The 12,426-nt window shown below is 41.3% G+C and overlaps 1 protein-coding gene across 3 annotated transcripts in view; it reads right to left on the bottom strand.

The window, feature by feature from the left end:
* Nucleotides 1-12,426, bottom strand: part of BMPR2 (bone morphogenetic protein receptor type 2) — a 163,825-nt gene that overhangs the window by 30,455 nt on the left and 120,944 nt on the right. For all 3 annotated transcript variants that reach the window (XM_043505604.1, XM_043505603.1, XM_038421003.2), the window contains one exon: nt 363-473. In XM_043505604.1, coding sequence (XP_043361539.1) covers nt 363-473 — 111 coding nt within the window. The remainder of the gene's footprint in view (nt 1-362; nt 474-12,426) is intronic.

Here is a 12,426-nt window from a genome sequence, read left to right as displayed (position 1 = left end):
CAAGCCAGGAGCAACACTGCAAACCCTTCTCCCCTGAGCCACTAAAACTAAGATTGGAAGAGTAGGTGGTTGGGAAGGTGATGGCTACTTGCTACACAATTATTCTTTTGTGCGTGACACAGAATCCCACTGGTGTTGGCCTTAGAGAAGACTGATGGCTTCACTCCAGCTATTTGTTAAGCAGAGGATTCATGGAAGAAAAATGGAACTCAGATTGAAAACATGTGGGAGTCCTTATAAATTTGTATGGGCCATTAAGAAATGTATTTAAAGGGATGGGAATAGAGGGAGGTAAGGGAATTATAATTGCGAAGAACAGTCAAAAGAATAATATGAAAAAAGAAAAGCTCATCAAATTCTACCTGCAAGCATCCTATATCCAAAGAATATAGCAGCAATCAAAACAGCTAATACAGAGACTGAGGCCAAGGCAATAACAATAGTCTCATCTCGGTGAAAAGAATTAGATGAATCTGAAAGAAAGGAGAAAGAGGATGTCATTTTTTTTAATGTACATTAGAAAGATTCAGGACCATACAAAGACAAAGTAACAGAAATGAGAAGCAAATCATGCTGTATGGATTACACTATATGTCCCTAATTTATTTTTACCTTTAAAATTTAAGGAGGAGAGAACAGCTGACTAGCTAAACATGGCTGAGAACATTATCTCTGCAGAATCTCCAGGGCCTTCCTTGCCTGTATGGAGAGTGAGACACCAAAACTGGAAACTGAATCATTGTCTTCCATTGGCAACATACAGAACAACCACACAAGGTTGATTGGCCCAGCCCTCCAAATACAAATAAAAATTTGTATTTTTAACAATGTTATGAATGACAGAAGCTGTAACAAGTGCATTATGCTACTTGAAAATGCTATAATAGTATAATGTTCAGGACTTCTTCTAAAAGGGTAATGTTGATTTAATGAACATGGCATATAAATTCACCAGAAGGCTCCTCTATCCTCATACGATTTCTAGTTCTAACTCACTTGTTTTCCTCTCATCCCTCATTTCTCTAGGTTTTGAAACCCATAAACTGTACAGGGATTATATCCGAAATCAAGACATTTTAATATAGTTAAAATCCTTAGTTTTCTTTAATGAATAATAATCCTTCAGAAATACATTGCAGCATGAAATCTAGGAAATCAATCAGTAGCTGAAATTAAAACAAGTTAGATTCAAAGATTGATGGTATCTCCCAAAGCCCTGAATTGATTCTCAGTCTCTCTAAATGCACCCACTCAGATGTCAAGCCTCATGATTTTATCTATTCTGAGGTGGAATTTTGCTGTTCTCCCACTCATAGCCTTGGGCTACCATACCCTATGTATCAATAGTGCTGCTGGGTCAGATTTGAGTCAGTGGCATTGCAACCTGGCACATGGGGTTACAGTGCTACTCAGATTTGGCCTGCCACTCACTAAAACTTGGCCCAGCTGTCCCTTTGTGTTGCTGTGACCTCGCACATGAGATCACAACACACAGACCCAGGAGACAGGCCCATCCCCATGGAACAGGAGCCACCAGTGCTGGGTGTGAGGATGGCTCACTCTCCTACAACCTCACATCCAGGGACTCCCTTCCACACCAGGCCCATGACCCATCACTGGCACAAAGAAAGGAAATAATGGAAGTTTATGATAAACTCTGAATGGGGCAGCCCTAGGCACTGGAAAATCCAGCAAACAAGATGTCACAGGGCCTTAATGGCAGTTGTCCTTGGAAATGATATTTAGAGTGTATACATCACTGTTTGCAAGGCCCTATATAACCTTCAGTCAGGGCCGTTCTTAGGCATACGCAGCATACGCGGCTGTGTAGGGCACCTGAAAATTTGGGGCACCATTCCCCTGGCTGGCCATGGCTGGAATCCTCTCTTCTCCAGCCCCTCCGCTGCGCTGGGCCCACGGGCTTCTCCCTGACCTCAACCCCACCCCCTCCCTCCCTCCCTCACTCTTCAGCCAGTCAGCTGAGGGCACCAGCCTCCGGCTCTGCCGCCCCAGCCCTGGGGAACCCAGAGGGGCCTGGCCCACTGCTGCCCGGAGTGCAGTCCCTCCCTGGACCCTGCCTGCCTGCACCAGGACAGGAGGAGTGAAACTTCAACGCGAGTCTGCGGGAGGGTGGGGGGGAGAGCCGGGTCAAGCCGGGAGGGATGGGGACTTAAAGTGCACTTCCCTAACTGACACAGACACACACACACACACACAGACTTTCACACTGACATACGTATGAGGAAGTGAATAATTCTGTATTTAGAGCAGGATGTGAATAATATGCAGTAAATAATGCCTGGGGTAGGATGTTGAATGACAAAGATAAAATGGAACACCAAATAGCTGCTCATTTAGTGAGCACCATCCATGCTGTACATTGAACGAGGCAAGGGTCCTATAGAAAAAATAGGGTGTGATCATGTAATTAAAGACTATAAATGCATACACAGAAGGGGCCCAGTTAAGTGTAAATAGGCAACCTTAAAAGTGGTATTTCCTTACTTTTGAGTGCTTGACTTTAGAATCTTAACATTCATTTATTGTAGCTCTTTGTGTGCAATATTTATAAACAAGTAGACAATGTAGAATAGCTATGCAGATTTCTGTGTATTATATATCATATTATATTTCAGAAGTAATATGTGATCAAATAATGAAGGACTGTACTGTAATGCATATTTTTATATACATTAAACAACTTTCCACTAGTCCTCTGTGTTGCCTATTAAAGCTCAAGTGCTCTTGTGCATGTATGGTTGCTTTGTACTTTATACAGTATATGATTAACTAATTATTGTTTTCTGGCATACACAGAACATGAGACCCTGCTAGAAGATACTACATACATGTATGTATGTTGTAGATAAACACTTTATGATACTGCATTACTTGAGAAATAGTTTGTGATTATTTAAATAAAGACTGTATTGTAATGAATAAACACAAGGGGGCAGGAGTTCATGTAAAGTTGTATGTACAGCCTTAACCAGGGGCCTCTGTAGTCCATGATCTTTTGTCTGCAATATTTAGTGAAATTAACCCTTGCCATATAATTGTACTCCAAATGTAAGCTCTCATTTAAAACACTAATGAAGTTCCCAACCTTTAAATATGCAAGAAAAACAGTAAAATGTGAACTAATACAAATAATAAATAATAAAAAGAAATGTACAAACAGGACAGTGTTGTCTTCCTAATTCTTCAGACAGCCTAACAATTGTTCAAGAAGAGGTGTTCTGCTCAATGAGCTATTAACACCAAACATGAAACACTAAATTTACTTCAGCCATGATCCTGTACAGCAGGGGTCGGCAACCTTTGGCACGCATCAGGGTAATCCGCTGGAGAGGCTGAAAGACATTTTGTTTACGTTGACCGTCTGCAGGCATGGCCCCCCGCACACTCCCCACACACCTCAGCCACAGTTTGCCATTCCTGGAGAATGGGAGCTGCGGGAAGCAGCGGTCAGCACTGCAGCCGGCTGCTTCCTGCATCTCCCAGTGGCTGGGAACAGCGAACCGTGGCCAGTGGGAGCTGCGGGGAGGCCATGCCTGCAGGTAGTCAATGTAAACAAAATGTCTCACAGCCCGCCAGCGGATTACCCTAATGGGCCGCTTGCCGAAGGTTGCTGACCCCTGCTATACAGAGTCACTTTTAACTCTGTGCAGTGAGTAACCCTGCTGATCTAACCAGGATTACTTAAAACATATAAAATTAAACATACATGTAAGTTTTTCATAATCAAGACATAGTAAGTAACACAAAGGATACGGTAGTAATAATATTCATTTTAACATTTAAACAAACAAAAATTCCATCTTAAAATATGCACAAAGCTTCCATAGAATTTCTAGTTTCTCATGTACCAGAGTGTTGCAGAAACGAAAAGCGGCTTTGCTGCAGAATACAGGTCCACCTTGTGTCAGAGTACATGGGGCCTTGTTATTATTGTATTACTATAGCACCAAGGAGCCCTAGTCATGGACCAGGAGAACTGACACAGAACAAAATGACAGTCTTGAACCTTAACTTTGTTGTAGTCACGTCTGAATTCTTAACAGTGCAGCCTGAGGTCTGATTCTTCAAAATATTGCGTGCAGGCAGACCTTTACAACCTGTGTGCACTCCTATCAAAGTACTGTATACAGGACTCCACGTGGTCCTAAGGTACTGCCCAGGCAGATTGCTTTGAAGGATCAGGGTCTAAAAGCTCTTAATAAAGTTTCTCTGTTACGACAGGTTTAAAATATTCATTTCAAAACTGTTATTGCAGGGTTTTTGGTTTGGTGATTTTAAGTGAGGAATTTGAATGACACTGGAGATGAGATCACACAAATATAGAGAAGATCCTGAAGTTCAAAGCATGAACTTAATACAAGACAGAACTACAGAATATGTGCACAATGTGGCCTTCAGCTGCAGAGAACTGAACACAATGCTGCAAAGATGTAGCTTTTACAAGCAGGCAAAAAGGACATTGCAAGTATAATTAATTCTAGCTGCTTCTAAAATTATTTCCTTTCACAGTGGCCCTGCGGGGCTTTTATGATACAGTGCTTGGCTTCCAGCTCTCTGAACAGATACATAATATTATCAACTGTTTCTAAGAGCTCAAGTATTTCAGCTGTCATTCTAAATTTTAATCTCACAGCGATTGGTTTATCACAAAATGGTCTGTATGATCTAATTCCCAGTATCAGTCTCCTCACTAAAAATGGCAGTTAAAACATTTATTATTTATACTCTAAAATATTTGAAACTATTTTGATCCATTTGGCCCCTCAAGAAATCACACTAAAGTATAAACACAAAAAAAGAATAAATTCAGCAAGCATAGAATCATAGAAATGTAGGGCTTGAAGGGACCTCAAGAAATCAACTAGTCCATTCCCCTGCACCCAGGCAGGACCAAGTATAACTAGACCATTCTGGACAGGTGTTTGTCTAATTGTTCTTTAAATCCTCTAGTCATAGGGTTCCCATAATCTCCCTTAGTAACCTATTCCAGTGCTTAACTATCCTTACAGTTAGAAAGTTTTTTTCCCCCTAATATTTAATCTAAATCTTCCTTGCTACAAATTAAGCCCATTACTTCTAGTTCTATCTTCAGTAGACATGGAGATCAATTGATCATTGTCCTCTTTATAAACTTCCCTTAACTAACTGAAGACTTATCAGGTACACTTTGTGTCGTCTTTTCTCAAGTCTAAACATGCCCAGTTTTTTTTAACCTTACCTAATAGGTCAGGTTTTCTAAACCTTTTATCATTTTTGTTGCTCTCCTCTGGACTCTCCTCAATTTGTCCACATCTTTCTTGAAGTGTGGAGCCCAAAACTGGATACAGTACTCCAGCTGAGTCCTCACCAGTGCTGAGTAGAGTGGAACAATTACCTCCTGTATCTTGCATATGACACTCCTGTTAATGCACCCCAGAATAATATTAGCCTTATGTGTAGCATAAAAGTGATGAATAAGGCTAAGATTTTGTCAAGGATATTTTTAGTAAAAGTCAGGGACAGGTCACAGGCAATAAAGAAAAATTCATGGAGGCCCGTAACCTGTCCCTGATTTTTACTAAAAATATCCCTGACAAAATGGGGAGCCCAGCTGTGGGGCCCCACACCACCTGCAGAGGTTGGATGGCTGCGGGGGCTGCTCCAAGCTCTGGGTGCCCCAGCGCCTGTGGGGACTTGGTGCTCCAGGGTTCCCGGGCTCGGCGCTCCGGGGTGCCCCCACTCCCTGCAGCGGCCAGGAGCTGCAGGGGGCCCCACTGCAGCCAGGAGCTGTGGCCCTGCCACCTGCCGGGGCCGGTAGCTGCAGGGAGCCCCAGCGCCTGCATTGGCCAGGAGCTGTGGGGGAAGGAGGGGCGCTGCCCACAGCAGCTCAGAGCTCCAGCTGCGGGGGGCCCCCATCATCTGCCGAGGCCAGGAGCTGCAGCCCCGCTGCCCAGGGCGGCTGGAAGCTCCACGGGGCCACCAGCATCTGCGGCCAGGCTCACCAACGGGGGGCCAAAGGATGCAATTGCCCAGGGGCCTGGGCGATTTAAAAGGGCCCAGGGGCCCCCAGCCACTGTCACTGGCAGCGCAGCAGGGGTTAAGGCAGGCTTCCTGCCCACACTCACTCTACACCGCTCCCAGAAGCAGCTGGCACATCCCTGAGGCCCCTGGGGAGGGGGTCTCCGTGTGCTGCCCCTGCTCCTAGCATCGACTCCGCAGCTCCCATTGGCAGGAAAAACACCACAGCAGCCCAACACTGTAGCATTTAATTTCAGAAAGGGGAACTACAAAAAAATGAGGAAGTTAGTTAAATAGAAATTAAAGGGTACAGTGCCAAAAGTGAAATCTCTGCAAGCTGCATGAAAACTTTTTAAAGATACCATGAAAAAGCCACCGTGGCTAACCAACAAAGTAAAAGAAGCAGTGAGAGGCAAAATGGCATCCTTTAAAAAGCGGAAGTTAAATCCTAGTGAAGAAAATAGAAAGGCGCATAAACACTGGCAAATGAAGTGTAAAAATACAATTAGGAAGGCCAAAAAAGAATTTGAGGAACTGTTAGCCAAAGACTCAAAAAGTAATACCAATTTTTTTTTTTTAAAGTACATCAGAAGCAGAAAGCCTGCTAAACAACCAGTGGGGCCACTGGATGATCGAGGTGCTAAAGGAGCACTCAAGGACGATAAGCCCATTGCGGAGAAACTAAATGAATTCTTTGCATCGGTCTTCAAGGCTGAGGATGTGAGGGAGATTCCCAAACCTGAGCCATTCTTTTTAGGTGACCGATCTGAGGAACTGTCCCAGATTGAAGTATCATTAGAAGAGGTTTTGGAACAAATTGATAAATTAAATACAATAAGTCACCAGGACCAGATGGTATTCACCCAAGAGTTCTTAAGGAACTCAAATGTAAAATTGCAGAACTAATAACTGTAGTCTGTAACCATTTAAATCAACTTTTGTACCAGATGACTGGAGGATAGCTAATGTGACACCAATTTTTAAAAAGGGCTCCAGAGGTGTTCCCGGCAATTACAGCCTATAAGCCTGACTTCAGTACTAGGCAAACTGGTTGAAACTATAATAAAAGAACAATATTGTCAGACATATAGATGAACATAATTTGTTAAAGAAGAATCAACATGGTTTTAGTAAAGGGAAATCATGCTTCACCAAGCTACTAGAATTCTTTCAGGGGGCCAACAAGCATGTGGACTAAGGGGATCCACTGTATATTGCATACTTAGATTTTCAGAAAGCCTTTTTGACAAGGTCCCTCACCAAAAGCTCTTATGCAAGTAATCTGCCATGGGATAAGAGGGAAGGTCCTCTCATGGATTGGTAACTGGTTAAAAGATAGGAAACAAAGGATAGGTATAAACGGTCAGTTTTCAGAATGGAGAAAGGTAAGCAATATAAGAATACAGATAATAGTTGAAGACTACCTGATTTATATTGGTTTTTTTTTTTTTTTAATTCCAAGGTCCAGATGGTACCCCTGATATCTGTTCATGGAGGGGGTCTCTGTGTGTGGAGACGTCCCCATTACCAGGTGGAATGGAGGTCAATCTCCTCTCATAGCTCAGTGGGAGGACTCTTCTGGACCTCATAGAGAGAGGAGTGGATGGAGTGAGCAGACTGGGAGAAGGAGAGGGTAGGCAAGAGACACCACAATGTCACTATGTATGTTTCATATCATCAATATTGCCAACACTAAGTGTTCAAAAATCATGACTCGGGCCTTAAAAAGTCATTAGATTTTTAAATAATACATTTGGGATATTTTTATTTGCCTTCTGATTTCTGAGCATTTAGAGTACACTTGGGTCACATTTTCATGCTTTTCTCCACAACCATTTGGGGTAGGGTTTTTAAAACAAACAAACAAGCAAAAACTGAGATTTCCATGTTTCAGAGTAGCAGCCGTGTTAGTCTGTATTCGCAAAAAGAAAAGGAGTACTTGTGGCAGCTTAGAGACTAACGAATTTATTTGAGCATAAGCTTTTGTGAGCTACAGCTTACTTCATCGGAAGTGAGCTACAGCTCACTTCATCGGAAGTGAGCTGTAGCTCACGAAAGCTTATGTTCAAAATAAATTCGTTAGTCTCTAAGGTGCCACAAGTACTCCTTTTCTTTTTGAGATTTCCATGTAATCACTTGACTCTAGGAACTCGGGCTTTAAGAAAAAAACACCAAATATCACGAGACTTGCAATGAAATCATGAGAGATGGCAACACTCATACCCCTCTAGCTCCACAAAGAATGCACAGAGATAATACAGCTGGGACTGTAATATCTTTTTAACTAGGGTGACCAGACAGCAAATGTGAAAAATTGGGTCAGGGGGTGGGGTGGGAGGTAATAGGAGCCTATATAAGAAAAAGACCCCAAAATCAGGACTGTCCCTATAAAATCAGGATATCTGGTCACCCTATTTTTAGTAGAATCTCCAGAGAGGTCCTTGAAGAAGCAGGGCAAGATTTTGGTAGTGTGGCTCCAGTGGGCCTCCATGCATCTCTCTCCTCTCCATGCAATCCACCAGAATCTATAGTTGAGGTTTGGGCCCTTGGCATTTTTGCACGCATGTAGAAAAAAATCTCTTCCCCGCACCGCCCTGTCATGAGATAATGTAGGAAACATCTACACAAGGAAGTCCTCACTAAGACCTCCTCCTCTAGTACCTCTGGTTTAGTATGGGAGGGATTGATGTAGACTCAAGTCTTATGTGTAAAAATTGTCATTTTCTTGTTCTTTTAAAGAAAAAGGCAGCAAAGTCCTTAAAAGCCCAATCCAACTTCTCTCTCTGTTTTCATTACTCTGAGTCCAGAGACATCTGTGGGTTAGTTTCTAATAGTACAGTGTGAAAAGACTACCATATATTAAAATACTGTTTCTAATTATAGTCTTGATAGATCTGAAGTTCCTTGCTAATGTGAAATTAAACCTGAATGTAGGCTACACAACAAATTGCATTTAAAAAAAAGTAAAGAGAGAAATTCTTGGCTACTGAGGAAGTAAAGTGAGAGAAGGTCTCACCTCCAAAAGCAGATTGAATGAAGTACGCTGTATCTTGGTTTCAAGATTAGCATTTAGCTGCTGGAAGATAAGCCATATACAATATCTTATTTGCAATCAGAACAGCAGTACCTCAAGAACATTTTATCTGAAATCTTAAAAATATACAGAAAAATGTTCTTTAATAAATAAGAGAAAAAACTTCACTGAAAGATAAAATGTCCCCTTACATTTATGTTGAACCCATTAGTTTTCATTTTTGACATTAAATCAAAGAGCAGTTAACTGCTTTCAGTTGAGGGACGTCACTTACTCAGCATCTGTAAAAATGTTGGGCCACAAAAGAGCGCATGTACCAGAACAATGAAAGTGAGACTACTTTACAAAGGCAGGTTAAAACTATTTTAATTGCAACAGACTCAATAATTAAATATTTCACAAGAGCAACAGTCTTGCACATATCTCAGGTATCAGAAAATATTAGAAACTGCAGAAAAACTGCTAGGAAAAAATATTGACATAGTCTCATAGACTTTAAGGCCAGAGGGACCATCATGATCATCTAGTGTGACCTCCTACACATTGCAGGCCACAGAACCTCACCCACCCACTCCTGTAATAGACCCATAACCTCTGGCTGAGTTACTGAAGTCCTCAAATCATGATTTAAAGACTTCAAGTAACAGAGAATCCATCATTTACTCTAGCTTAAACCACAAGTGACCCAGTGCCCCATGCTGCAGAGGAAGGTGAAAAAAAAAACAGGGTCTCTGCCAATCTGACCTGGAGGAAAATTCCTTCCTGACCTCAAATATGGCGATCATTTGACCCTGAGCATGACAGCAAGACCCAACAACCAGACACCTCAGTAAGAATTCATTGCAGCAACTCAGAGCCCTCCCTATTTAGTGTCACATCTCCAGCTGTAGGAGATATTTGCTACTAGCAGTTGCAGATGGGCCATGTGCTATTGTAGGCAATCTCATCCCTTCCATAAACCTATCAAGTTCAGTCTTGAAACCAGTTAGTTTTTTTGCCCTCATTGTTCCCTTTGGGAGGCTTCACTCCTCCAGATATTCACTCCTCTGATGGTTAGAAACTTTCATCTAATTTCAAGCCTAAACTTCCATTTCAAGCCTAAATTTCAAGCCTGTTTATATCTATTTGCTCCTGTAACAACATTGGCCCTTAATTTAAAATAACTCCTCTCCTGCCTGGTGTTTATTTTCTCTGACGTATTTATAAAGAGCAATCTTATCTCCCCTCAGCATTCCTTTGGTTAGCCTAAACAAGCCAAGCTCTTGAGTCTCTCTCATAAGGTAGGTTTTTCATACCGCTTGATCATCCTAGTCGGCCTTCTCTGCACCTGTTCCAGTTTGAATTCATCTTTCTTAAAGATGGGAGATCAGAACTGTATATAGTATTCCCGATAAGGTCTCACCAGTGACTTGTATAGTGGTAATAACAGTTTCCTATCTCTACTGGAAATATCTTGCCTGAGGCATCCTAGGATTGTATTAGCCTTTTTCATGGCCACATCACATTGGTGGATCATAAATCATCCTGTGATCAACCAGTTACACCCAGGTTTTTTTTAACTCCTCTGTTGTTTCCAATTGGTATTTACCCAGCTTATAGCAAAAATACTTGTTAGTCCTTAAATCCATGACCTTTCACTTTTCACTATTAAATTTCATCCAATTCTATTACTCCAGTTTTCAAAGTCATAGAAATTTTCTTGCATTACATTCTGGTCCTCCTCCATATTGGCAACACCTCCCAACTTTGTGTCATCAGCAAATGTATATTTTTACAGGTGTGACCAGTCTAAAATCAGGCCTTTACATGGAAAACACTCTGTAACTTTAACGTTATTACTTTTCTTTTTCAAAAATCTTTTTTTTCTGTTACAAAACTTAATGCTGTCTATGAAACGGTCATGTTCCCCTCCCTTCAGTAAACCCATATTCCCTCCCCTCTCCAATAATTTTCACAGTAAGAAGTTTCGGCCAAACCTAAACACTGAGTTATATCTGCTTATGTGCAATAGCTGGGCTTGTACAAGCAGGCATTTCCTGCATGCAGATCAGAAGGAGAGCCACTGTCTGCCTCATTGGAGACTAGGATGTTTCTGTTTACAAATCCTGGAGCCAGGCTGGGGCACTGACTGGAGGCGTCAGCGTGCTGTCTGCTTCCTTGCTACACTCAGCCTTTGTCTGGGTCTGCGTCAAAGAAAGAACAACAGTGCTGTGCTAGCAGCAAAGGGCGGGTTTAAATACACCGTACCAGCCCAGGATTCCTTAATCCTTTTACAGTCCTGTTCAAAAAGATAAAAGTAAGGATTAATTTACTTTTAACAAAGCCATATGCCTTCTGGTTCAAGATTCAGTCGAGTTTTAAGTCTTATCAATATGTGATGAGAACTGAACTGATTTAGTGAACATACTGTACTGTGTGATAAATTATTTCAATATCTTTATCTTAAAATATTTGACAACACAGCACGAACAAATAAAACTAGAAAACTTAGACAACTAATCCGTTCAGGAGAATCATGTCAGTATATAGAGATACAGTGTGAATGAGGTTTATGACAACCATCTCGTTTTCTGTTTCACATCTTAATACTGGAGACAACTGCATACTGTATCCCCTTCCTTTGTTATAGCAAATATTCTAGTACTAAAATGTAGCTCTTCAGTGCATCAATACATTACATTCCTGTACTTTCATTTGGCATAATATTTGTATAACACACAAAACAACATTCCTGTACTTTCTAATTTGGATGGAATGTGTTATGGTTATGGAGCTGTGGGGTAAATACTTTATGTGACATTTCAAAAATTATTAAGTTTTGTCTGAAGAGTGCCTATTCAGATAACCAGTGCTATTTTCCTATAGGTACTCAGTGGTTAATGTACTGATTTTAGTCAATGTGCCTGCATTACACACAGTAAAATACTTTGAAGATTGTTGATCCCATCTTCAATGATAATATAACCTGATCAGAAACCATCAGAGTCCAGAGGAACTGACAGTATGACTGGAAGAAAGTCTATGTTAGATACTGGGGACATGTTTGAGAGGGGAAAGAACAGGACATAAAGAGATACAAAGTTGAAGTGCCTACACAGAAAGGTGTGAAAGCCTCATTATGTATGCCTCCAACTAACTGTGCAAGCCTCAACTGTTCCATATGAACAAAACTTCCTATATTTAAATAAATCAAAACCAAAAAATCTCTCTGTTGGTCAGTATATGAGCGAGAAAAGATGTGTTTGTGTTTATTTAAACCATGGATGTACAGTATGTTATTCCATGCCTAGAGAGATTTTAAAATGTCCAAATAATTCATATATACTGACAGTGGCCTGTAAAACTAGAGTCGTCAGGGGACAGGCAAAAAAAAA

This window comes from Dermochelys coriacea, chromosome 11 (genome assembly GCF_009764565.3).
Source record: "Dermochelys coriacea isolate rDerCor1 chromosome 11, rDerCor1.pri.v4, whole genome shotgun sequence".
Lineage (NCBI taxonomy): Eukaryota > Metazoa > Chordata > Testudines > Dermochelyidae > Dermochelys > Dermochelys coriacea.
The sequence above is the reverse complement of the archived record's forward strand: the minus strand, read 5'-3'. Positions and strand labels throughout refer to the sequence as shown.